Raw genomic sequence first — 24,335 nt, forward strand, 5'->3', positions numbered from 1 at the left:
TAATACCCATCCTTAAGCTCAATGCGTCCGCTTCCATCATGCAAACCGAATTCCGAGCTTCCAAATGGCTATCGTTTGTTTGCTGGACTCTTTCACTGATCATTATCGGATTTAATATTCTCATTTTCCATACATTTCTTAATGAAATGGAGCTTCAGTCGCCTATTGTGGGTTATATCATAGGTGGAACCTATCTGGCCTTCTTAGGATATCTCACTATCACACCTCTTCGTGCCCATCATCAAGAGAAAAATAGCCCTGATACACAATGGGAAGAAGATTCTATCGGCACGCCGTAACTTTTCCTTCAACATCATAATTTTGCATACCACTTCATCGCATATATATCCTGCTTTTTTCTTACACGCTTTGTAAATTTACCCCTTTTTCTTTTCGACTTTTGTGTTAATAAATGATGTATTGATTTGAATTTACAAGTTGAAGCTGTACAGCAAACTTTAGAAATTAAGTAACATTAATCGTCAACTGAAGATTAAGCGAATCACCATGCAAGGTAACCGCCATCCACAACCAGATCAGAACCAGTGACGAACGACGAAGCCTCACTTGCGAGGTATACAATAGCACCCTGAAGTTCGTGAGGCAAACCCATTCGTGCCATAGGGGTGTTTTCTTCCCACGCTGCTTTCATTGCAGCACCTTCCGCGCCGCGATCGGCAATAACCTGCTTTGTCAAATCCGTTGCCATGTATCCTGGTGACACTGTGTTCACTCGGATCTTGTGGGGAGCCCACTCGCATGCCAAAGACTTTGCAAGGTGGATAACAGCTGCCTTGGAGGCGTTATAAGAGCATTGTGGTTGCGGCTTGTTGACGATATGAGCTGACATGGATCCAATAAGAATGAGTGATCCACCCGATGCTTGCTTCATCATTTCCCTATAGTCATTGTATAGTCAATATAACACGTTTTCATTCAAAACCCAATATCCTCGCTTTCGCTTACTTGGCGGCCGCCTGACAACAGAAAAAGGTTCCATTGACATTGACGTTCATGATCCTGGCAAAATCTTGAGGGCTGTGCTCCTCTGCCTTGACGTTCTTCACAATACCAGCAGCAGTCACCAAGATATCAATGGAGCCATGTTGTTGAGCAATTTGCTCAAACAGCGTTTGCACCTCCTCATAGCTGGTCACGTCGCAAGCCCAGCTTGTAGCCTTCACCTTGTACTGTTGTTCAATGTCTACGCAGGCCTGCGCACCCATCTCCGCTAACAAATCAACACAGGCTACAGATGCTCCACACTCGGCCAAGGCACGCATCATTTCGAGACCTAGTCCTCTTGCTCCTCCCGTCACTGTAACACTGGTTCATCAGACATGGCCACTGGACATCACTCCGCGTTCAAGATATACCACTTACCAACAGCTGTCTTTCCATTCAAAGAGAAGCGAGCAAGAACACCAGAGGGAGCAGACATGATAGTATGAAGATAAATAGAGGTAAGAAACAGAAGAGATCGTGGGGTAAACTAGCGTTTTATATTCAAGCATGGACGCCGGATTATTTGTCCAAATATGACTTGCAAAATTTCATTAGGCCGAGCTTTGCTTTTTCGGCTCAGACTAATTGCCTTATTTGACTTACCCTTGGAAAACTCTACACCGCTTGGCTGGCTGTTGCAGTAGAGGCCAAGGCACTTCTTTTGGGACATGAATTGCAGTAGACCATGCTATTAACATGGGTAATAGATGCTATACACTGTCGTAGAATTGTGTTCTACTTTATGCGCTCAAGTAGCTGGTCCGACATTCTAAAGTTTGAGCGCTTGCACCAAGAATACGAACCAATAGAATACTATCCGGTACAGTGCGCTTTTGGTAAATAGCAGTTTCGACCGAAAACTTCATTTTAAAAAGTGCAATCTGGATCCACCAAAGTCGTTTGTAGTATAAACTCATGCATCGCTCTTAAGCTGAATTGGTTATTTTCTCCGTATACTTCAAACCGATGGATTTATTCTCGAATTTGTAAGAACGGTAGACTTGAGCTTTGCAACTTTAATTCTAACCACTTATATTTTTACGTGTCATTTTGGCCATAAACTGCCTTCCTGGTGCCCAACCTTCCATTTTGCTTGTAATAAGCCTAGGACTTGTCAAGCACTATTTACCTCAAACTATATGGGACGTATCTTGAGTCAATCGCAAGTAATGACAGCATTTTATAACATTATGGTATCTTTAACTTGGATAAAGCTATTCAATGGTTGGCTTATGAGCTATAAAACACTTTGAATATTTTAGCCATACATTGACAGACTGTGAAATGAAACGAACTGGGTTGAATTTTTGGTGTGGTGCACGCTCGAAATTTTGGACTGTCGAGGGTGACGTGCAATTTGAGCCTCTGAGGCCCCGCTGGCCCATATTAGTCTGTCAGAAGTGTGGATACCGATTTTCTTTCTCTCAACTCATTATGGTGAGTAGCCCTTATAATCGATGAATCTACAACCATTGCTTTACATCCATCCGGCTATCCGAACGATGCATGGATGGATGGGTTGATGTGAAGCGAAAAACGGCACCAATATCGACATTTTCGTCTTGGTCCATTGACCAATTTGCACATCAGCACATTGGCTGACATTGCCAGCACTCTTCTTTCACAACAACTACACACCATCCACCTCGTAGTAGAGTCCACATCAAGACATGCGTTTACCAACTGGTTCAGCAGTGTTGATTGACTCACTCTACCGCCCAATGTACTTTCAATGATTCCCTACCTCAACTACCTGATCACTGATTTCCCCCCCCCCTTTTTTTTTTCTTCTTCTCAACTTTCAGGCTAAGAAGGACGCTGCTGCCAAGCCCACGTCTTCATCTGGAGGCAAGAAGGCCAAGAAGAAGTGGTCTGCTAAGAAGGTCAAGGATAAGTCCAACAACATGGTTGTCCTCGACAAGCAGACCTACGAACGTGTCTTCAAGGAAGTCCCTACCTACAAGTTCATCTCCCAGTCCGTCCTCGTTGACCGTCTTCGCCTCAACGGCTCCCTTGCCCGTGTCGCTATCCGTGAACTCGAGGATCAAGGTGTCATTCGCAGAATCACCCGCCACGCTTCCCAGGTTATCTACAGTAAGTACATTCCCCCCTCTTGTCTTGGTCCATTATTTCAGTCAACTGACTTTTTTTCCTCTACCAGCCCGTGCTACTGGTGGTGATGACGAGAAGAAGGCCGAGTAAATGTCTGTGATTTGCAGGTCATATTCTCATATGTGTGTTTGATACTACCACAATAAAACATACATGGTTTATAGTAATCAAAAGTACTCTTGAATGTTGGGTAAATGGTTATAAGTAGAAAGGGTTCATACAATATGAGAAATGGCCAGGATGAGGTGCAACTTGGTGTAGCATCGTTGTGTACGCTACAACCGCAAACGTTGTCACCGTTCCGAGCAAACGTAACTGAAACTGTTATGCCCCAACACATCTAAATAGTAACCGATAAAATGACAGCGACGGGGAACAGAGACTTGTCTATAATACTAACGGCACTCACTTGACACTTTTGTTATAGGTATTTCAGATGCTGCTCAACATCAATTTTTTCTCTTCACTATCTATTATGACTTTCCCGCTGCTTTATCCAGTCTAATCAAACAGTGGCAGTAAGAAGTGACGCCTATGATGAGTGTATTATCTCAAACAGAAAGCATAAAACACAAGTGAAGATTTGTACTTGTGAAAAAGGAACGCTACTAGCGACCTTTGGGTGAACTTTAATTTAAAAGTATCAAAGTGGATGTTCTCGATCAATTGAAAGCTAGGCAAAGGAGGAAAATCCAACAGAGTCCAAATTAACCGAAGCGCTCGTTTAGCGTTGATGTTTGTCAAATTTATAAACTACTTACAGTATTTACATACACATAGAACGGATATCCACCAGACAATACTACAAGTTTCGATAAATGGCTATCATCCAAAATCCATCCTATAGAAAATACCAAGAAAAACGAACTTGACAGTGTCTTGGTATGCTGTGTCTTCCGTTGTGGTAGTTGTGAATAACTGGCACTTTCCAAAAATCCCCCACGAAAGTAGATAATAGTCTCGAGCTTTTAGAAGCCGAACTTTGTGGTCATCAAGGCAAGAAACAACTGTTAAGTCTTGGAATAACATCATACGATGTCTGCCGGCCCACATTCGTGCATTATTATGACAGGTACATGATAATTTGTGTGCCATAAGTGGTTGCCCACATACCTAACAATCAAATACAAAAATCATCTAGCTTTTCATGTTTGCCAGGTATGTACATTGAGGTGATATGCAAAATTGAATAGTACATAAGACTACTACATTACTTTCATGTTCGTATTAAGAGAAAAATTGACTGATGCTATAATGTACAAGTAAAACAACGTGGTTGAAACTAGAAACCTTCCTTTCTCTTCTTTTTCTTCTTGACATGCTTGATTCTGGATCCGAAAGGGCCTGCAACCGGCTGACTAGCACTGATGGCCGTAGCTGTCTTCTTCGTCTCGGGCGACGGTGGGAAAATTTGTGTGGAAAACTCCAGGTCATGTATACTAGGGAGTGACAAGGAAGTTACCTTGTTGGCAGTCGCAGATTTGGTATGCGTATCCACAACTTGAGGAACGGCTGGTGCAGCATCCTGGACAGCAAAGTGCGCTGATGGGCGCCGACGCTTCTTTTTTGTGGTGGTCTGCTCATTTTGCAGAGCTTCTTCCGCCGTCATACCATCTAATCTTCTAAAGCTATAAGTATTTGGATCCGATTCCATGTCCCAATCGCCAGCTAGCGCTGTTGCTGCCGGGTTGAGCTTAAGCTGGCTTCTAGCCAGGAGTTCTTCTGATTTGAAAAGATGCGGGAAATGTAAATTCGCAGGTATGGCTGATTCTTCAGGTTTGTCTTGAAGTTCACTAGGTATTTCTGTAAGGGTGCCGATAATATGCCTTGAAGCTGTAAGATCTGTGGCAATCTTTTGTATGGCTTCGCTTATATACTTGGTCCGACTTGAACTCCCAGCAGATGTCGTATCTTCTATACCGCTCTCGAGATCCAAGTGGCAAACCTGCCTTAGCTTTGATCGAACGCTACTGATGCTGTCTCCCAGATCGAGGGCGAATGGATCAATAAGGCCGAACTCTTCAAAACTGTTGTGCCACACCTTTTCACGATGTACAGCTTCCGTGGATGATAACCGCTTTTCCAGCTCGCCAATAATGTTATCATCGATTTCACCAAATTCCCCTGCTGCAAGAGTATTAAGAATTTCATGCCTTTAAAATAAAAGAGTAGACGTTAGTAAGTATATCTGCAAAGAAGCAACATGGCCATTGTCACTTGGTACTTACAGAGTTTTTGGAGCGACAGTTTCCCTGACACATTGGATAATTTTGTTCTCCAGTTCCTTGACGTCTGTTATGTGTTCAGTGGTTTTGATTTCACCACGAAATTCAAGATCTAAATTGATACATGTGAGATGCCATCCTTCTTCAACTCATCCCATCAATGCGTTTGCTATACCTTCAAAAAAGCGGGACAAATCCGAATTTACGCTATCCTCTTCCATTTCTTGCTTTTTGGCTTCTAAATGTTCCGCTTCGATATTGTCAAAATCGATTATTGGTGGCCGCTGAAACCAAGAAAGTGACCGCAGTTTTTGTTTTTCTGGCGGTTTACGACACCAAATTTTACTTTGTACCGTTCCATCTTCGCATAACTGAAGAACATTCCATGTACGAATACCGGCTGCTTGATCTTCTTGTGAGGGTTTCATATGAGCTATACCCGGTATAACCGTCAACCCAGCGAGTGGTGATTTGTTACGCAGCTCGGCTGTCTTGCTCGTTGCGTAGGGTGTCACCCATGCTGCGGGAGATGGTCGGAATCGATTAGTTGGCAAGCCATACAAGGGTCTAGTAGCGACATAAAACGATGAGTTGGAACTGCTATGTTTGTTATTAGTCGGTGTAGTGGATAGTGTACTCTGCGACGCAGGATTTGTGTTGAACGAAATATCCAGGGTGCGAGGTACATCTTTCGTCATCTTATCAGTCTTTCCATACTCAAAAACATGAACAAAAGTGGACATAGGATGCCAGGCAAAAATTTGATCTAGGAAAAAAATATTAATTACGTTTAAGAATAAATCCAAAGTCGTATTTCATCAGTTGCATCGTTCCATACCTGTTTCACACCCTTCAACCTGATCCGTTACAAATTGTATTTGGGAAGGATAAAAAGGTCGTACGTGATGTTGCCAGCTAAGCACAGCTCGTTTGTTATACCGTGTATCAAACAACATTAGCTTATCATGTGTCGCAATAGCAACTTCAAAAGAGTGCTTTCTTGGTGGCACGGCCAACGCGCAAATGTTATCTTCTACACCTTTCAGGGCGAACTTTGCGTCTCTGAGCTGATAGATGGTACTGGTGTTTGAACCTGGTTTCGCCTATATATTAAGTTAGCGGGCATGCATCTCATAGCGATAAGTCTATGTACAACTCTTACCCTCAAGTCACAAAGGTCTAATTGATGAGGATATGCGGTATAAATGGTTCTTGGATGTGATGCGTATTGACATGAATGCCATTTGTGGAAAACATTTGAATCTGGAGATCCACCTTCTCGTATAGTTGATATATTGTTTCTGCATCAACAATCATAGTATCAGTATGCGGGAGGTACCTGAGAAAATGCAATTGTGATGTTTTTTAATCAGCCAACTTCTTACATGTATTCCCTAGGCTTGCTGTTGTAGTCCCACAACCCAAAGTAACCGGTTTCACTGACGATGATACATTCGCTTGCATAATAAGGATTGCCAACCATGTCCACTGCCTTGATATTATTCGCAAAATTTTTGTCAGAGAACGAAAGGGTTGCCAATGGTTTAACTTTTAAAGGTTTTGATGAATCGCTTTCTGTTGTTTGACTGATCTTCATGACTGACGCTCCTCCAACGGTACGCACACCGACAAGAGCTAAAGGTTACAATTGAGTTTTTGTCAGACATATTCAGGTTTCCAATCGATATTGTATCAATGTCTTCAACATCCTCATAGATGGAAGATTCGACATACCTTCATCTTCAGGAGAAAGCGAGGAACAAAAATTGGTGATTTGTTGTATTGGGGTAAAAACATCCAAAGAGGACCTATCCTTGAGCCGTATATCTACATCATCAATGTGTAAGAAGTCGGTATCCTGAGGAACTTCTTCACCGTTGGGGTATATTTGGCTGATACCAATGGGAGCTACATCTGAAAAAGGCATCAGTCGTCCTACTCGGTACGATCCTATCAATATATGGCAATGACTTACTCAGAGTCGATTTTGCTTCGCCTCCTGGAAAGATTAAAAATTGCGCTTTCTGTCCAAGCTGTCCATGCACCAAACGGTTGCCTAACGATGGATCAAAACGCTCATAGATATCCAGCACTTTTTTACTGTCTCTTCGCGCATCTAGAAGCGTGCTTCTGTAAATTGACAGCTTCGCGAGCAGCTCAAAGGATTTTGTCTATATGTCAAAAATCAAGGAGCTGTTAGAACAACGAGGAAATACAAAGACTTGTTAGTAGTCACCACAGCCGGAAGTACCTACCATATCAAATTGGTAATCTACTCTAGCTGCCAAATTGGTTTGTGGGACTTCCACTCTCGTTTTGTCAACAGGCACCCATGGGTAATCTTTAAACGGTGGGTCAGTTAGTACAAGTTCATTTTCATTATGCAATCTTGTACACACATGTACCTCCAGTGTCGGTTTGAAAAGTGTGTGGTTGTATGGAAGCTTCGTAGGTGTTAAAGTCCAGAATGTTGGCAGATATTTCCGGTCGAATGGGGAATGCATGTTCTCCAGCGGCATCAAGGTCGAGGCCGGTCAATTCAAGTGCGGGATCACGCCTGACCCGATCTAGCGGCATCAGTTAATATCATATACTGAGCTCGCAGGAAGTAGTACTTAGACGAGGTTTTTTTTTGACAAGAGCCAAAGTCTTTGAGCCGAATTCCCAGTCACGTCACGCGATTTCTTTCGTACTGTCAAATTGCGGGTTCGCGTACCATTTTCGTAGCGCGACTGGAATAGGCTCCCTTTGGCCGGACTGAACTCCCCATGTTGAAAGCATTATTCTTCAGGAAGAGAACGGCAATCACATACAAAAGCCGTATAGAGCCGCCAGCGTTCCCGGATTTTGATAGAAGTCCCTATGTCTTTCCTTCAGACAGCCAGCTCGGTCAACCTTTTACTGACAGTTCATCTCGACCAAACCGCGAACAAGCCGTAGGAAATCGTGACAATGGACACCGTAATGCAGAAAAAGTCAAGAAAGAGGAAACAGCAACCAAAGAGGAAGTCCAAGTAATTGATAGCAATTTAATTGATGGCTCAAATATTGATCACGACAGTGTCGTAGCCTCAGTGGATGAAGTGTCTACAAATATACCAGAACATAAGGATACAGAGCCAGAAATGTCTCTTCAGCACACACTTGAAAAAGTTAAGAAGAGGAAAAGACAAGAGAAACCACCGCAAGATCCGTTCAGTATATTTGACTTTTTAGAGTCTGATAGTGATGGGACAGTGGAACTGATGAAGGCCAAGCCGATGGGATTACTACAAAAGACAAACTCAGATGCACACCGAAAAACTACGAGTAACCATGAGTCGCTTACAGTAACAAAGGAGAAGAGCACGAAAAAACTTGCTACTCGCTTGAAGGCCGAAAGTAAGGTTGCAATCGACAATGATGACGAGTCACAATCCGAACTGTCTGATTTCGAGCATTTTGCAGGCGTAAGTGTCCATCAACTGACGAAGATTTACTATCAGAAGCCTTTAACTAATACTATACATAGAACATCTTTCCGGAAGTGTCCTATGTAATCACGCCAGAGCATGAATTACCAGAGTCTGATCCTAGAGAAGCGGAGCTATCGTCGTTCATGCGACAAGAATTTGGAATGGAAAGTGAGAAGGATGAATCTATGGAAGAACAGCAAAAAAAGCCATCAAAAAGAAAACAATACGTTCCTCAGAACAAAATCAAAGCTCAATTCACATATGGCTCTGCAAGAAAGATCATTAGCAGTCAAAATGAGAGTCCAAGCGAGGGCAATACAAGCAACCTAACGGGAAACGCTCTGTCATCAAAAGAAGCTCGTGTTCCTCCTAATAGTACATCTTTAGATCGATCAATGCCTCTTGGGGAGATCAATAGATCCTCAACTTGCACCAGCACACTCTCCTCGCCGTTAGTTTCTAGTAATGATATGCAATTAGATGAACAGAACTGTACATCCAAGAACACTTCTGGCCAAAAGTAAGCTATTGCACCCTCAATCACATTGTGTAATGTATTTAATAACCTTGTCGAGTACAGTATATCTCAAACGACTCAAAACGATGTAACAGACATTTTCTCCGTGACCGGAAATCTCTCCATTTTGATGACATGGTTATCAAACATACACCCTATTTCATGTACTACATCCATCTCACGAAAGGTATGTGAACATTCAATATCAGCTGTTGCCTTCCATCATTAATTAGTCTCTCCTTAAGTCGGATGGGCAACTGTGTGATAACGTAGTTGCGGCGCAAACATTGGTGGCATATCTGGCTCAAAATCCGGATGGCTTGAACCATCTGGAGCATGCAATTAAAAAAACTTATATGGTGAAGGTTCTTTGCGAAAACATAGAGTCATGTTTAGACGCCTTCGCTGAAACTGATACCTTAAGTTCAGAAAAGGAGGTAAGTCGTTGGGCTAGTCAAAGGATATCTCATTGATCTGATGAACTGATATTTGTTATGCATGCTTAGACTTTACGTGCTATACTTGAGCACAGTCTGAATTGCTTGATTATAATGGAACCGTTTACGGCATCCACGCATGATGTTGCCTCTTTACCGAGCCTGTGCAATACGCTTCTTCAGATATTGGCGATTTTTCAAGGTATGTTCTGCGGCTTTAATATTAATGTACCAATACTCATATCACACAACTGACCTTTGATTTGAATAGAATGCACAGCGCAAACCAACGATGACATCTCGGGATTAGCATGCAGTGGAGTATATACCACTCTTCAGCAACTTATCAACATTACTTACGGCAATCCAGCGCAATGTTCTATCATGACACAGGAACTTGTGCTATTTGACAGTATAGCATCAAACAACTGTCAGACTACGATGAATATACAAGGGAACTGGAAAGATCATTTCGATCAAAATTTACTGTCTTCCAAATATTTCCTCCCATTTCATACCGCAATTCTTGCGCTGGGCATCATGGTCAATTTATTTGAGGGAGATCAAGACGCTGCTCCCCAGTACAGTGCTTTAGGTAAGGCAATAGAACCATTTATAACTCTATTTCATAAGCAATGCTAATCCAATATTGCGTAAAAGTAGCTGCTGTTACCTGTCAAAGCATGGGTTCCTGCACTCAAAAGTGTACCTGCTGTGGGAAGATACCAAATAGGACGTGGATGTACGATATCTTCAAGGCTTTAGCATCAGACGAGGTAGTGTATTGAAACTACTGGTGCTCCACTTGTTGCATCTGTGATGATTAATTGAATGTATGACAGACACAGCAAGACTTCTACAAGTCCAAAATGATCATGTACATTTCTCTTGCGTTAGGATATCAACTCCAGGCCGGCGACATCTCCATTGCTGAAGGACCACTATGGATCTCCAGTGAAGATTATAACAGCATCATACACTTCATCAGCAGGTTTGCAGATTTACCTAGCCCCCAACCGGCTTCGAGATCTACGACAGAGGAACCCTCGTCGACTGCATCAGCGCAATTAGCTGCTCATCAGCTAGTGCTTCAACTAAAGCACAATGTAAAACCTCACAACCTATAGACTAATAGATCTATGCCTTGAGCCAGTCTTGTAAATACTTGTTTCAATAATAACATTACCATTAATTTTTTGCAAGTTTTTGTTCTGCCATTGAATCTGAATAAGGAAAATGTGATCGTCGATGAACTGGACGCATGTTGACCAACTATTCGAAAAAAAAGCTCAGCAACCTATTCGAGCAAGCTGAACCCACTAGCTATGCATTCAGCCATCGCCTTGCAAGCTGCTTCAATTCGGAAGCCGCGTTATCTCCAAGTGAGAGTAGCTCTTTTTAAATTTTACATCCTTTGTCGAACATTCCACTCATGCTCGAACATTCTTCTTCAGGACCTGCTTACACTGATGAATGGAACGACGATTTGATTTCACCTAATATAAATCCTCCCATAGCTCAATATCTCAAGCCGAGAAAAAGGCGCCTTTTCGGATTTAAGAAACATGGCAGCACCACGCAAGCATCGCAAGAAACTTCAGGTTTGGCTCTGGAAGGCATCTCATCTTTTGACATCCATATTCTGATAATTGCCATTGTTAGGCTTCACCGGCGTTGATTCACAGAAACTGGAAGCGACGATTGACGAAGATGAAGCTATGGTAGAGATACAGCCCATCTTACAAGGCTTACAGTCCATTGAAGTATCGTCAGCTCAAAACAGCCAAAGCGGATGGGCCGAACCGCTGTTTGCGCTTTTAAATTTGCCGCATCACCAGGTACGAGAAATAGACGCAATGACGGTATAGTATCGCACTCCACTCATTTTTTTTTTTCAAAGATTACAATTGCATGTAGGCACTTGGATTTTAGCAATTGGAACGATGACCGGATGACCATTGTTTGCGATGTCATATCCAAACATCCTGAACTTTCACATCAAAATGCTGTTTATTTTTTGAAGAATACTGTCTTTGTAAAGGTATGGAGCAGCACTTTTAGACTAGATGGTTGGAATCGCTGATTTATCATCTCATATAGATGCAAGATATGAAAAGTATGCCGTCAAGATCCTTCATGACTGCTGTTATACAGATGGCCAAAGCAAATGGCGGTACTGCAATTGACGGGATAGTATTACATGCACTCTATGCTACCCAGCCAAGTAAGTATACCAGGTAGATTTTGTATCGATAACATATGCTGAACTATATAACTTTGGCGAACAGACAAAGCACTGTCAAGTATCATATTGAAATTAATCAGTGGCGGTCTGTCTTGGGACAATTGCTCCAAATTACTCAGGTACACAACATTTTTAATCAACTTAACGCGTAATCTAATCATTAACCATGACACATTACCAGTATCATGGTGGCAGATCCAGACACCAGTATGAGCTCTCAAAGCCAAATCGCACCAATGCCATGGACCGCACTGACGTCAAACGCAGTAACAGCGCTGTTGCATATTAAGCCTCCCCTAGACTTGACGCATGTAATTGTACGAAATATCATATCAGGTATACGCTTAGGTTTGGAAGATGATCCTAAGGAGAACAGCCACATCCAGCTCTTGTTAGTGCTTGTCACCAAACACGGAGAACGGATCTATTTAGACAACAACATTATAGACCGCATTGAGGAGACGGCTAATATGAGTGACAGCTTCTTGAAAAAATCCATTCAAAATCAAATCAAGTCATTAAAACGAAAGGTTCAACCCTTTGCCGAAACCCAGGGATAATCACTACTAAAACTTCAAACAGCCTTGCCACGCCGCGCCACACTACCTTCTTTCTTTTACAGTCTCCTGCAATGTCAGCACCACCCATGTCAGAACCTATGAAGTGGTATTTTCACGCTGGTATGTCTCACAATGCTCTCGCCCATCTGAAATGACAATGCCAATAGTGTATTCACCTACACCATTACAGAAACCACAGGAGTCCACTTTCTGTTTGCTCCTATATATCTTGACAACTCATGGAAATTACTGATGGCATATGCCATCATCGTAGCAATATGCTGGACAGAAAGATTCTTAACCTACAAGCTGGATACCATTGTTTATGAGCCATATGGACATAGCATTGGAACTATTATACTGCGAACCCTTTATTACGGCATAGCTACTGCTCTTCGCTTGTTATACATGCTGGTAGCTATGTACTTCAATACCGGACTGTTCTTGGTGCTGGTATGTCACATACCAAATTACATGAACACGCGCTTTGGAATATACTAACCAAGTCGTCTCATTAGGTGATTGCTTTAACTACAGGACAGCTGGTGATCGAATACAAAAAATCACTCAGGTAGGAACGTGTGGCCATATGTACCAGATACAATTTTCAATATGTTACTGATAGTCCAGCTTTCTAGAGCTTCACGAAGAGGTCTTGGCGAACAAACGACAAGATCAATCCCCCTGCATGATGACCCGTCTCAGGGTCACGGCAAAGCATATCAAGATAATGCAGACGAGGAGGAGCAACAGTTGTTTGCAGTGGATAATGACGAGTTTGCCATGAAACAGAATAAGCATACTGCACGGATATAAGATTGCCGTTTCCTATACATAGTTCATTTGTACATTTGTCAATAAGAAAGACGGATATCGTCAATACTTCATATAAAATGCCAACCCTCATTGATTTCTGCGACTTTTTTTTCGACTACCAAGGACAGTCATTGATACGATTCTGTTGCAAAGATAGATTAGACTCGTCAATGTATGCAGCGAGCCATTACTGCTATTGTATGGAAGAACAAACGACCCACAGGAGCGATGCGTCTTACCATGAACTTGAGCATAGTGAAGTATAGTAAAAAACATGCTGTTGTGATTGTTTATCGCTTTTAAGCAAACGTTCGTAATACCTTTGGCAATGTACACTGTCGCTAAACTAGACTCCTACATTTGATTGGCCACGCTTGCAAGTGCATTTTTCTGATTTCCAAGACGCGGACTTCTCGGGCTCGCACTCTTCAATTATACCCAGACACAATGGTACAGTACAGTAGAACTCGATGAGAACCGTGTAGCTTGATTCCGAACGCAATTAACTCGAAATGCTCTTTCCTGGATTTGTTACTTTCGCCCTGCTTCCATTTTAATAGTCGGATGTCGATGAGACCATCAAGCGCCTGTCAACTCGTAAAGGAGTTGAAGGTATAGTTATCCTTAACGACGAGGGGTTGACAATACGCTCAACGCTAGATGCAGATTTGACAAAGAAGTACGCAACCTATGTCTATCCATTGGTTGGAAAATCAAGGACTTCCGTTTCAGAGATCGACCCTGAGGTACAGTTTGACTCGTCCTGCAAATCTGCCAGAACAATCCGCTAATAAACTCTCAAACAACCTTTCAGAACGAATTGACGTTCCTCAGAATTCGAACGAAGAAGCATGAACTGATGATCTCACCCGGTAAGTGGAGCCCAGTGAATATGTGGTAGTGAGACTATGTTTGGAGCGAACCATAACAGATGTTGCAACCTTTCAGATAAGGAATACACTATGATAGTCGTTCAAAATCATCACGAATAGACAACGATAGTGTAGTTATGACCAGAACAGCAGTAAAAAGAAATTCGATCTATACAAATGCAGCTTTTATTATTCACGACAAGTGGAGTGCGACGGGGTTGAAAATATGATTAAAAGAAAAGAAAAAGAAAAGAAAACAATGCAACAAAGGTGGGAGGTTTTTTTTTTTTTGGTGTAGAGTCGTCAAAGCATGGAGAAGTTCTCAGACTATGCTTATTTCTTGGAGCGCTTGTTGGCATTGGTTTTTGCCTTTGCGATGTTCTGCTTTCTCTGTTCCAATTTGGCAGCCTGTAATTTAAAAGTGGAGCAACCTTTTGTTAGTTCTCTATAAAAAAACTAAATCCATAAATCCCCCCCCCCCCTACTCACCTCTTCGCTCTTCTTATTCTGGCTATACTTGATCTTGGTGTACAACTTCTTTTGCTTGTTGGACATCATGATGGAGGCAAGCTCCTTCGCCTCTTCCTCTTCAATTTCCTTAGCAGTACGCTTCTTGCCTGCTGCAGACTTGGGTGCTTTCTTGGCATTTGCAGGCTTCTTTTCAGCATATTCAGTGAAGGCAACACCAGCAGCCTCCGCCTGAAGTTCGGCCTCGTGGTCTTCCTTAACGACCTTCTTGGGAGCAACAGCAGCCTTGGCTTCCTCTTCTTCCTCATCTTCTTCATCAGCGCTGTCAACTTCTTCGTCATCTTGGACTTCGATATCATCAGGGTTGATATCTTCAGTTTCTCCTTCAAAAGTCTCATCTTCTTCTTCCAAACCAGTGGATGGGACATAGTCGCCTTCCTTGGCTTCGACAAATGGACTCAAATGAGGTGGCAACATGCGACCAGGTGCATAGTTGTCAGAGATGACAAGTTTGCGTGAATTGATGCTGTCGGCAACCCACTGTGGTTGAATGTATGTGCGGTTGAGGAAACGATGACCCTGAGTGGGTCGGTCGCAGACCTGATGTGTGATCTTCTCATCGTTTTCAGGGAAAGGTGCGTCAGTACCAACTGTTTCATCCCAGCTGACTTGTCCACCGAATGAACGGATGATGAACTCCAAGGCATATCGTGGAGTCTCTCGTGAGAGGAAAATGACAGAACGTGAGAAAAGGTTTTGCAACTGCTGAATTTCAGTAGAGGCAGCTTGGATCTGGCTCAATGTCACCATGTTATCATCTCCATCCACAGCAGCATTGGTAGGAGCGGTAGCCTTGAATTCGTCAAAGGCGGTCTCTTCAGTTTCGTCTTGGACATCTTCATCTATTCGGTCAGTATCTGTGGATCCTTGTAGTTCAGCAACCTTGTTGCCAAGGGTCTTCAGGCGTTCCTTGGAGGCTGCCTTTCTAGCAACATCCTCGGGTGATTCCTCCTTCTCTGCTTCGATCATCTCAGTATCCAACTTGGCTTCCGCATCAGGTGCTGTCTTGTGCATGGCCTCAAGAATCAAAGCATTGAATCCAGCAGCGCCCTCATACTTGATGAGATCAAGCTTGGGAGGATATATGAGATTCACTTCAGAGAACAATCTGAAGTTGATGAATCCAACAAGAGTGCGATAGAATTCCAAGAATGTGAGCATGACTCGGAAATCAACATCGGTAGGAATCTGATGGACAGAAGATGATCAATCCAACACATTAGTTATAAAGTTTTTTCTTATTTTTTTTTTCAACATAAACACAGAGATTCCAATCTTACCGTTTGAGCGAATTGATAGGGTACAAGCCAGGTAACGGTTTGGCCCTTGATTTCAGCTTGGTAGTAAATACCCTTGATGGAGAAAAAGACCTTACGAAGACTGCGAGACTTCATAACGTAGATCTGGAATTCTGCTGTAAGACGCTGGCAGTCCTCAACAACTTCGCGATTGATTTTATCGGTCACAGGCATGGTTGCAAACAAGAAAAGCATGGAAAGAGCATCATCGAGATCTCTGACAGCATCGACAAAGGTAGGGTATCTGCAAGCAAACAATGACATTTAGAATCCCTGTCGGTACCTGTTACCACCCTGTTCCAAAATCGTACCTTTCTTTCACAATATGATCCAAACTGTAAACAGGCTTGTTGTGCTCTTCGAGAGATTTGGCAGTGCTGTACTGGCCCTTGGCCATGACCTTTGCGAGCTTCTTAGCGAAAGCCTTGTACTCTCTGAATTTGTGCAAGACTGGTTCATGAAGAAGGTATTGAATATCCTTGTGATAATAGAATGTGGTCGGGGCGGTGGAACCCTTGTTGGCCTTCTTCTTGTTTCTAGGTTCGCGAGGATAAATTCCCTTCAAGATACAAAGACGTCTGTAGTGAACAGGCAGCTTTAGTTAATCAGGCCCGGGAAAATGGCTAACATGGTATACAAATGCACCCACCTGAAATCAGCCAAAGAAATCTGAAGCTTTTTCAGAGCTTGGTTTCTGGTAACGAAGTTAGCGGCGGCTCCCTTCTTTCCTTTCTTCTGGATTTTAGCCATAGTTCAAGGTTAATAGAGCGTTACTACCGAGGCGGAGGATGAAGACCGATGAAGAAAAATTTCCAAAGGGTAAAGGATTAGCGGTCACGGTGGCTTGTGGCATCTGCAAACGGCAATTTGCCAATTCAGACTTTGAGAAAATTCACAGCCCGCAGGTCCTTGACCGTCGAACCAGCTCGCCCACATGACCACCCGATTGAAGATACCCTCGGCTGAAGACTCCACCGAAATCGACGCTGTCATTACATATGAAGGGAAACACACGGGAGAGGGAGCACCAGCAATCATAATATCTCATCCTTATGGGCCTCTAGGTTAGTCGACATTACCGAATGGAATATTGGCGGCATTTTCTCCCCCTTAACCCACGCATTTCATAAGGTGGCAGCATTGTAAATAATGTAGTGCAATCTCTACATAAATATTTTTCATCCAAGAATTATGTTACGGCTAGCTTTAACTTTCGGTACGTTGAAAATGTGTGTGGTATCCTGCATGTACCTTCAACTCTACTGACCGGGAAATATCTCCGCTTTGAACGTCAGTGGTGCAGGGCGATCTGGAGGACGGACGAGTTGGACGGGCATGCCTGAACGACAGGACTACATAGCTGTGATGAACCATTTATTTAAGTCTAACGCATATCCTACCATCTCCTCCATCATAATATGTGTAAGTTACGTTGAACTATCCATGATCAGTCGATGTATGCCAATATTGATCGCAGCATTTACTTAGGGATATTCCTTTGGGTCCATGATAGCCGGATCCATTACTCCACCAGCCGATATTCCCTCCAGATACTTACTAATTAGCTATCCTCTAAGTGTGATGTGGGCACTGACGAGCTTTCACAGTACGTTTTTCAAGGAGCAAGTGATGCAAAGGATGGATAGTGCAAACGATGCAACAAGCGGACCAATGTTGTTTATCATGGGCGACCGAGATCAATTTACTGGACTTGGTGCATTGAAGAGATGGATTGCCGACAAAGCAACGGAACGGACTACCCTAGCTGTTGTTCCTGACGGTGATCACTTTTGGTTTGGCATGGAGGAGACTCTCATCCAAATTATTGATTCCTGGCTGCATCAGTAGTGCGGGTACTTTTTATGTAGCATATATGCTATTCTTTCGTTGAGTGTTAGAACCGTTATTCGATGTCATTTCTTTTCTGTTTATGACGTGCTGCCGTTCTCAAATCAAGGGCATATTCATTGAAGCGATGTTGTATCATCCACATCGCAACGTGCGGTGGGGTTAATGTGGAAACAGAGAAATTGACAACGAATAGCATGTTAAAGAATTTTTCTATTTCATTGTTATTAAAGACTAGCTTTTTTGTATTCCCAAATGATTTTTTTTTATATTTTGTTTGTACAAATCTCGATATTTTCCGCACCGGTTTACAATGGTAGGATTCTGTTTAATATCTGGCAGAAAAAATATGTGATTTAACGGCGGGAGCTGTAGACGTGAGCGAAACCGCGGGTGGAAGCACGCTTGAGCTTCTGGTGAGCAGCCTTGAGGTCATCAACGTTAGCCTCTTCGGCGTTGAGATCCAAGAGTTCCATGGCTTCTTGGAGAGCAGTTTCAATGGTCTCGCGGTCACCACGACGGATCTTGAGGGAGATGTTAGGGTCGGTGATGTTGTTCTCGACCTGGTAGACATATGACTCAAGGTCTTGCTTGGCCTGAATGACACCTTCGCGTTCCTTATCAGCCTCAGCGTTCTTAGCAGCATCGCTGACCATACGGTCGATATCAGCAGCAGACAAACGGGTAGAGTTGGAGATGGTGACGTTAGCCTTGCGACCAGTGGCCTTGTCTTGAGCAGAGACCTTCAAGATACCGTTGGCATCAATGTCGAAGGTACACAAAAGCTCGGGAACACCACGGGGAGCGGGGATAAGTCCAGAAAGTTCGAACTCACCGAGAAGGTTGTTCTCCTTGGTCATGAGACGCTCACCTTCGTAGACGGGGAACTTAACTTGAGTCTGGTTATCAGAGGCAGTGGTGAAGACCTTGGACTTTTGGGTGGGAATGGGGGTATTGCGGGGAACAACGACGGCCATGATACCACCTTGCATCTCAATACCGAGAGAAAGAGGGACAACATCCAAAAGAAGGAGGTCTTGAGTCTTCTCGTTACCAGCTTGGTTGGTGAGGACAGCAGCCTGGACAGCAGCACCATAGGCAACAGCCTCATCAGGGTTGATAGACTTGTTCAACTCCTTACCGTCAAAGAAGTCTTGAAGGAGAGATTGAATCTTGGGAATACGGGTGGAACCACCGACAAGGACAACTTCGTGGACATCCTTCTTGTCGATCTTAGAATCCTTGAGGACACGGGCAACGGGATCGATGGTGCCGTTGAAGTGGGTGGAGTTGATCTCTTCGAACTTGGCACGGGTGATGTTGGCCTGGAAGTCAACACCATCGAAAAGAGAGTCAACCTCAACGGTGGTCTGAGTAAGGGAAGACAAGGTACGCTTAGCACGCTCGGAAGCAGTGCGAAGACGACGGAGAGCACGAGCATCACCAGAGATGTCCTTCTTCTGCTTGCGCTTGAATTCTTGGACAAAGTGGTTGACGAGGGTGTTATCGAAATCTTCACCACCAAGATGGGTGTCACCAGCGGTGGCCTTGACGGCGAAAACACCACCGGAGATGGTCAAGAGGGAGACATCGAAGGTACCACCACCCAAATCGAAGATGAGGACGTTCTTCTCTTGCTTGTCGTTGGCATCAAGACCGTAGGCGATGGCTATACAGCGAGGAAATTAGGTTAACGTAAGGTTCAAACACGTAGATGAGCCTCGGAGAGTCAATTCATCTACATCAAAAACCTAAATTTTGGAAAATCGCTTCTTACCAGCAGCAGTGGGCTCGTTAATGATACGGAGAACCTCCATACCAGAAATAGTACCAGCATCCTTGGTAGCTTGACGCTGAGAATCGTTGAAGTAAGCGGGAACGGTGATGACAGCCTTCTTGACGGTCTTTCCGAGCTTAGCTTCAGCAATTTCCTTCATCTTGATGAGAACCATAGAGGAGATTTCTAAACGAATAAAAATTTTAACCAGTTAAAAACAAACTGTCATTACACGAGGCTGCTTCGAGAAAAAGTTGTTGCTTACCTTGGGGAGAGAAAGTCTTGGTCTCACCCTCGAAATCAACTTGGATGAAGGGGTTACCATCCTTGTCGGCGATGGTGAAAGGCCAGTTCTTCATATCAGCCTTGACTTCGGGATCATCGAAACGACGACCGATGAGACGCTTGGCATCGAAGACGGTGTTCTTGGGGTTCATAGCAGCCTGGTTCTTGGCAGCGTCACCAACAAGGCGTTCGTTGTCAGAGAAAGCAACGTATGAGGGAGTGGTGCGGTTACCCTGCTCGTTAGCAATGATTTCGACACGCTCAGACTCCCAAACACCAACACAGGAGTAGGTGGTACCCAAGTCTAATGAAAAATACAACGGATCAGCATTGCTGGCTATTTGAACGAAACGTATGAATGGGGTCGACACGCACCAATACCGATAGCTCCAGCGTACTCGTTGTCAGCCATATTATATGTTATGAAGAAAAAAAAGAGAAAGATTGATTAGTCTGCCCAAAAAAAATTTTTTTTGTCTCTGCTCCGAAATTTGTATGTACCAAAATCAAGTTTTATCTCAATGGGATGACATCGTTCATTTGAAGTTTGCTAGCCCTGCCCATTATTTCTCGGTCCCAAAGGCAAAAAGTCAACGAAGAAGCTAAACATGCCGAGAGCTGTCTCTACATTGACCGGCTTAATAGTCGTTGGTGCCATCGCATACAAGTATAGAGATAATGTAGCTACTGAGACTGCTGATATTCGCGGTCGATTGCAAAATGTAAAGTCTACTCTGGATGACATGGCTGCTGGCACGGTTCATAAAGTAAATGTTCGCTAATATTGCTTTCATGCTGTCGATTTGACGCAAACTCTACTTTTCACCCTCGAAAAATAGGCCATTGATAACCCAAACATCTCGCTTGCCGGGTCCTATATCGACCCTTACCCTAAAGTGGCAGAAGCCCATAGTTATGTCACCCAACGATTTGTACCATCAGGTAAATATCACATCGTTTTCACCTATCTATCATCTCTTGAGCACGTCACTCACATGCTAAACCTGCTTTCTATCAGTCAAGGGCACGTGGAACGACCATGTTAGTGCCGCAGCGTCCAACTTGATCAATTCGGACCTCCCTGGTAAAGCTAGAAAGGTGTTCGTTGAAAAAGTTTTGGGAGAATCCGATAAATAGACCAGCATCCAATCTTCATGTTTCTTAATACATTCTACATTTCAATATCGATTATCTCAATGGAAAGAAGCACTTTGTCAGCTTGAAGCTGGAAGTCAGATGATCCTCGAAGTGCTACGCGTGACTTTTTGCAGGTTTTTTGATTTTTCGCCTTGGCTGGCACCATTTGCACCTTCTCATACATTACGAACAACTTCTATGACGAGATGCTCAACTGAGAGCAGACAAAGAGATAATCCCTCTCATAACATTCAATGCACGTCCCCATTAACCTCATTCGAACATCACCAACCAATGACCAAACACCAACCCCCAGAACAGTCGTCGGAGCTAGCTTCCATAACCGAAAGTGAGCATAATCTTAATGACTGGAGCACACAGAGTTACACCTTTAGCAAGAAAAGCTTCCAAGGACCAGATGTTAGATCGTTTGATAGCTCTATCAGCGATTTAGGTCTAACGGAAAATGATACCCATAATACTCAGCTACATTTACAAGAGGATCGACCAATGCCAGTTCCCTATCAGATATCACAGCCAATCTATTTCGATAATAGCCTAGACATTGATAATCAGAGCCTGGCTCCTTCAGACTTCTATGACAGCTCCTTTGTGATGCCTCAAGTAGCAGTACCTTCGACCAAAAACAGCGAAACCTTGGTGGCTGATAGCGATGTCGGATACATTAAAATCCTTGTCTGCGGTGATTCAGGTACGTAGAAAATAGTGTCATCACCAATGTTCGAGTATGTAAGTCCGTTCTCATCGTTGCTCTTTCTTAATTTAGGAATTGGAAAGACCTCGTTAACCAACATGTTTCTGCGCGCCAATGAAATTGTTGCCGTTCAACCTGTTGCAGAAACCGAAGGGGACACTCGATCCATATGTTCGAACATCGAAGTGTCGACAGCGGATGAAAAGAAATCAGTTGAAAGTGATTTTGAATTCGAAGGGTTGAAAGAAATTAGAGCTTCGACTGGAAGCAAAGATGATAGCAACTTTGACTTACTCGATTCCGGAGCTGATTCCGATGTCATTGATCCGATATATAATATATGCATGGTTGATACCATTGGCTATGGAGCTTATATGGACGTAAGTCGTCTTCTCAGATATGAAAGCGCTTGATGTAGCCTGGATGGTACACTGACCCACCGCTGAAAAACTTAAGGCAAGCGCCATCATTTCACCAGTTGCATCTTACCTGGAGCAACAATTTCAAATCACCAATTCCATTTTCAGCCCTATGCAGCCTAACACCAGCACACTGCTACGCATATTAAATAATGGTTCAGGAGCCTACACGCACGTTGACATCTGTTTGTACATAATTTTCAATCGTGTAAAGCCCGTGGACTATGAGTATATGCGTTCCATACAACACCTCTGCAACATAGTACCAGTCTTAATCAAACCGGATTCCTACAACAATGACCAGATGGACAATCGACGATACGAAGTGTTGTATGACCTCCTTGACAACAACATAGATGTCTTTGGTTTTGGCCACTGTCGAGAAGATCTACTGGAGATGTGTCGACGAGGAAACCCTGGAGTTCCACCTTTCATCGTCAGCCTGGATCAAACATCCAATGCCGATATGTTGACTCCCTTCACTTCAATGCCACTGATAAACATGACATCAACTGGTCCTGAAAGCGAACATCAAAGTTCACTCAACAGCAGTACTACGAGGTCGTCAAATTTTCAAGCTCTAAAAGACATGATTTTCCACAAAGGGATAAACAGTATCCGGCAGAGTACTGCCAGAAAATTTATAAAGTGGAGATCGGCCCAGTTAATGCAAGGACCGCCTTTTGATGCGTTGAATGACGGCACATCTGGATCACAACGTGATTTAGCAATGATAACGGCACCAACGTTGACTACAGCAGAGTCTGTAGATCGTATGCAACAGGTCAAGCAAGCCGAAGTGAAAAAGATCAACCTTTATATCGCTAGGTTCATTAGTGACAAACGAAAGGAGATGGAGGAGCGAATGATCGAACAGGAAAAGCAACTGAAGAAGCAGCTCGACTCAGCAAGCTATAAACGAAGAGCCCATCTGTTACTGGCGGAACTCGCTAAACTCTTGCTTCACAAACCAATGGATCAGTCCCAAGTATCTACTATTCCACCAACCCGAGAGAGGAATATGACATCCAATCGAGAACAGAAGAAATGGCCAAAACCAGCAGCCTCCAATGCTTTCGAGAGAGCTTTACAGTCTATGGTTCAACCAGAGAAAGTGAAGATTGCGACTGCATTTATCATACTTCTGGTGGCTGACTACCTTGGTCCATGGGCCTATATCCTATCCATTTGCATCCTGTACTGTTTGCCATAGCGCAATATACATTTCCTTTTCGTTTTGATTTTTCTCACACAACTTGTAAATCCCACACTTCCTGTACCGTTAGACTTCCTTCCTTCCGTAGCTGATTAGCCTGTACATTTCTGTTTTACTTTCGTTTCCATCCCCAACTACTGCGGTATTGACGTACGGCGTAGAAAGTTTGCTTCAAACATGCACATTTCGCAGCTTGCCAAACTGATTTGAGCTCGAGAGTCGAGATTCTAATACAATGTTTAACTCATTATCCATGATAGAGGAAGGTTTCTGAGACTCTTACAGCGGAGTGCTTAGTGTTGAGCCAATTTCTCATGAATTTGAAAATATCTCCCACTCCTCTAGTACCAAAAAAAAAAAAAAAAAAGTTAGGGATGTAAAAAGCACGGACGAGATTTTTTTTCAATTGTGACTTGAGGTAGAAATTGTTTCTTCAACAAGTTTTGAGACAATACATGAGATCTCTACTCTTATATAGTCCAGGTCCTGGTATCTTTTGTTTTTTGAGAGGTATGAGAGTGATTGGCATTTCTCATAGTAGTCTTTGGCTTCAGCAGTATTGCCTATGGTCCTTTGGCACACCGCCAGACTGTGATATAATGCTTCTTCTAGGGCTTCTCCATGTTTACCAATAGCATTGATAGCTATCCATTTACCGTTCTTGCGGCTGTTTGTGCCGGCTTCTTCTTTTATTTTTGATAGTTAGGGTTACGAGACAAATTAGTTGTTGGTGATGCTTTTGATGAATCAATTAAAAGGTTAAAGAGCCAGACTTGTAAGGTCACGTGAGTGCCTTATTATTTATGAGTTGAAAGAGAACTGTCTTTTATTGAATGGAAACAAACGGAATCTATGGTTGATCAGTCAT

The 24,335-nt window shown here is 43.2% G+C and overlaps 11 protein-coding genes across 11 annotated transcripts; 7 read left to right on the forward strand and 4 right to left on the reverse strand.

Moving 5' to 3' along the window:
• Positions 1-392: 392 nt before the first annotated feature.
• K450DRAFT_262347 (uncharacterized protein) lies at positions 393-1,479 on the reverse strand. Its single transcript, XM_051592465.1, has 3 exons — positions 1,384-1,479; positions 967-1,318; positions 393-899 (listed from the first exon to the last, which is right to left on the reverse strand). The coding sequence occupies exons 1-3, from the start codon at positions 1,439-1,441 to the stop codon at positions 503-505; spliced, it is 807 nt and encodes a 268-aa protein (XP_051440317.1). The 5' UTR covers positions 1,442-1,479; the 3' UTR covers positions 393-502.
• A 962-nt stretch (positions 1,480-2,441) lies between these two features.
• On the forward strand, positions 2,442-3,293 carry K450DRAFT_262351 (uncharacterized protein). Its single transcript, XM_051592466.1, has 2 exons — positions 2,442-3,099; positions 3,167-3,293. Exons 1-2 carry the CDS (start codon positions 2,910-2,912, stop codon positions 3,205-3,207), a joined length of 231 nt encoding a protein of 76 aa, XP_051440318.1. The 5' UTR covers positions 2,442-2,909; the 3' UTR covers positions 3,208-3,293.
• Positions 3,294-4,259: 966 nt separating this feature from the next.
• K450DRAFT_262353 (uncharacterized protein) lies at positions 4,260-7,945 on the reverse strand. The gene is made up of 10 exons (XM_051592467.1): positions 7,748-7,945; positions 7,598-7,683; positions 7,318-7,513; positions 7,077-7,256; positions 6,728-6,977; positions 6,505-6,643; positions 6,181-6,445; positions 5,518-6,108; positions 5,346-5,454; positions 4,260-5,270 (listed from the first exon to the last, which is right to left on the reverse strand). Exons 1-10 carry the CDS (start codon positions 7,917-7,919, stop codon positions 4,400-4,402), a joined length of 2,859 nt encoding a protein of 952 aa, XP_051440319.1. The 5' UTR covers positions 7,920-7,945; the 3' UTR covers positions 4,260-4,399.
• Positions 7,946-8,072: 127 nt separating this feature from the next.
• On the forward strand, positions 8,073-9,362 carry K450DRAFT_262358 (uncharacterized protein). Its single transcript, XM_051592468.1, has 2 exons — positions 8,073-8,791; positions 8,854-9,362. The coding sequence occupies exons 1-2, from the start codon at positions 8,111-8,113 to the stop codon at positions 9,319-9,321; spliced, it is 1,149 nt and encodes a 382-aa protein (XP_051440320.1). The 5' UTR covers positions 8,073-8,110; the 3' UTR covers positions 9,322-9,362.
• Positions 9,363-12,778: 3,416 nt separating this feature from the next.
• On the forward strand, positions 12,779-13,475 carry K450DRAFT_262365 (uncharacterized protein). The gene is made up of 3 exons (XM_051592469.1): positions 12,779-13,009; positions 13,075-13,127; positions 13,197-13,475. The coding sequence occupies exons 1-3, from the start codon at positions 12,809-12,811 to the stop codon at positions 13,246-13,248; spliced, it is 306 nt and encodes a 101-aa protein (XP_051440321.1). The 5' UTR covers positions 12,779-12,808; the 3' UTR covers positions 13,249-13,475.
• A 71-nt stretch (positions 13,476-13,546) lies between these two features.
• K450DRAFT_262369 (uncharacterized protein) lies at positions 13,547-14,672 on the forward strand (the record flags this gene model as incomplete). Its single annotated transcript, XM_051592470.1, has 5 exons — positions 13,547-13,632; positions 13,723-13,822; positions 13,933-14,118; positions 14,187-14,244; positions 14,321-14,672. 5 exons carry the CDS (start codon positions 13,547-13,549, stop codon positions 14,362-14,364), a joined length of 474 nt encoding a protein of 157 aa, XP_051440322.1. The 3' UTR covers positions 14,365-14,672.
• On the reverse strand, positions 14,371-17,283 carry K450DRAFT_262373 (uncharacterized protein). Its single transcript, XM_051592471.1, has 5 exons — positions 16,720-17,283; positions 16,382-16,648; positions 16,053-16,314; positions 14,734-15,960; positions 14,371-14,652 (listed from the first exon to the last, which is right to left on the reverse strand). The coding sequence occupies exons 1-5, from the start codon at positions 16,818-16,820 to the stop codon at positions 14,578-14,580; spliced, it is 1,932 nt and encodes a 643-aa protein (XP_051440323.1). The 5' UTR covers positions 16,821-17,283; the 3' UTR covers positions 14,371-14,577.
• K450DRAFT_262378 (uncharacterized protein) lies at positions 16,839-18,155 on the forward strand. The gene is made up of 4 exons (XM_051592472.1): positions 16,839-17,134; positions 17,202-17,286; positions 17,366-17,492; positions 17,559-18,155. Exons 1-4 carry the CDS (start codon positions 17,005-17,007, stop codon positions 17,916-17,918), a joined length of 702 nt encoding a protein of 233 aa, XP_051440324.1. The 5' UTR covers positions 16,839-17,004; the 3' UTR covers positions 17,919-18,155.
• K450DRAFT_194363 (uncharacterized protein) lies at positions 18,148-20,439 on the reverse strand. Its single transcript, XM_051584481.1, has 4 exons — positions 20,356-20,439; positions 19,961-20,284; positions 19,696-19,881; positions 18,148-19,587 (listed from the first exon to the last, which is right to left on the reverse strand). Exons 1-4 carry the CDS (start codon positions 20,390-20,392, stop codon positions 18,275-18,277), a joined length of 1,860 nt encoding a protein of 619 aa, XP_051440325.1. The 5' UTR covers positions 20,393-20,439; the 3' UTR covers positions 18,148-18,274.
• Positions 20,440-20,588: 149 nt separating this feature from the next.
• Positions 20,589-21,117, forward strand: K450DRAFT_275750 (uncharacterized protein; the record flags this gene model as incomplete). The annotated part of the gene is made up of 3 exons (XM_051593187.1): positions 20,589-20,747; positions 20,820-20,922; positions 20,999-21,117. 3 exons carry the CDS (start codon positions 20,589-20,591, stop codon positions 21,115-21,117), a joined length of 381 nt encoding a protein of 126 aa, XP_051440326.1.
• A 294-nt stretch (positions 21,118-21,411) lies between these two features.
• Positions 21,412-23,464, forward strand: K450DRAFT_202980 (uncharacterized protein; the record flags this gene model as incomplete). The annotated part of the gene is made up of 3 exons (XM_051584704.1): positions 21,412-21,829; positions 21,905-22,212; positions 22,289-23,464. 3 exons carry the CDS (start codon positions 21,412-21,414, stop codon positions 23,462-23,464), a joined length of 1,902 nt encoding a protein of 633 aa, XP_051440327.1.
• Positions 23,465-24,335: the final 871 nt, after the last annotated feature.

This window comes from Umbelopsis ramanniana (assembly GCF_025399195.1).
Source record: "Umbelopsis ramanniana AG unplaced genomic scaffold K450scaffold_96, whole genome shotgun sequence".
Lineage (NCBI taxonomy): Eukaryota > Fungi > Mucoromycota > Umbelopsidomycetes > Umbelopsidales > Umbelopsidaceae > Umbelopsis > Umbelopsis ramanniana.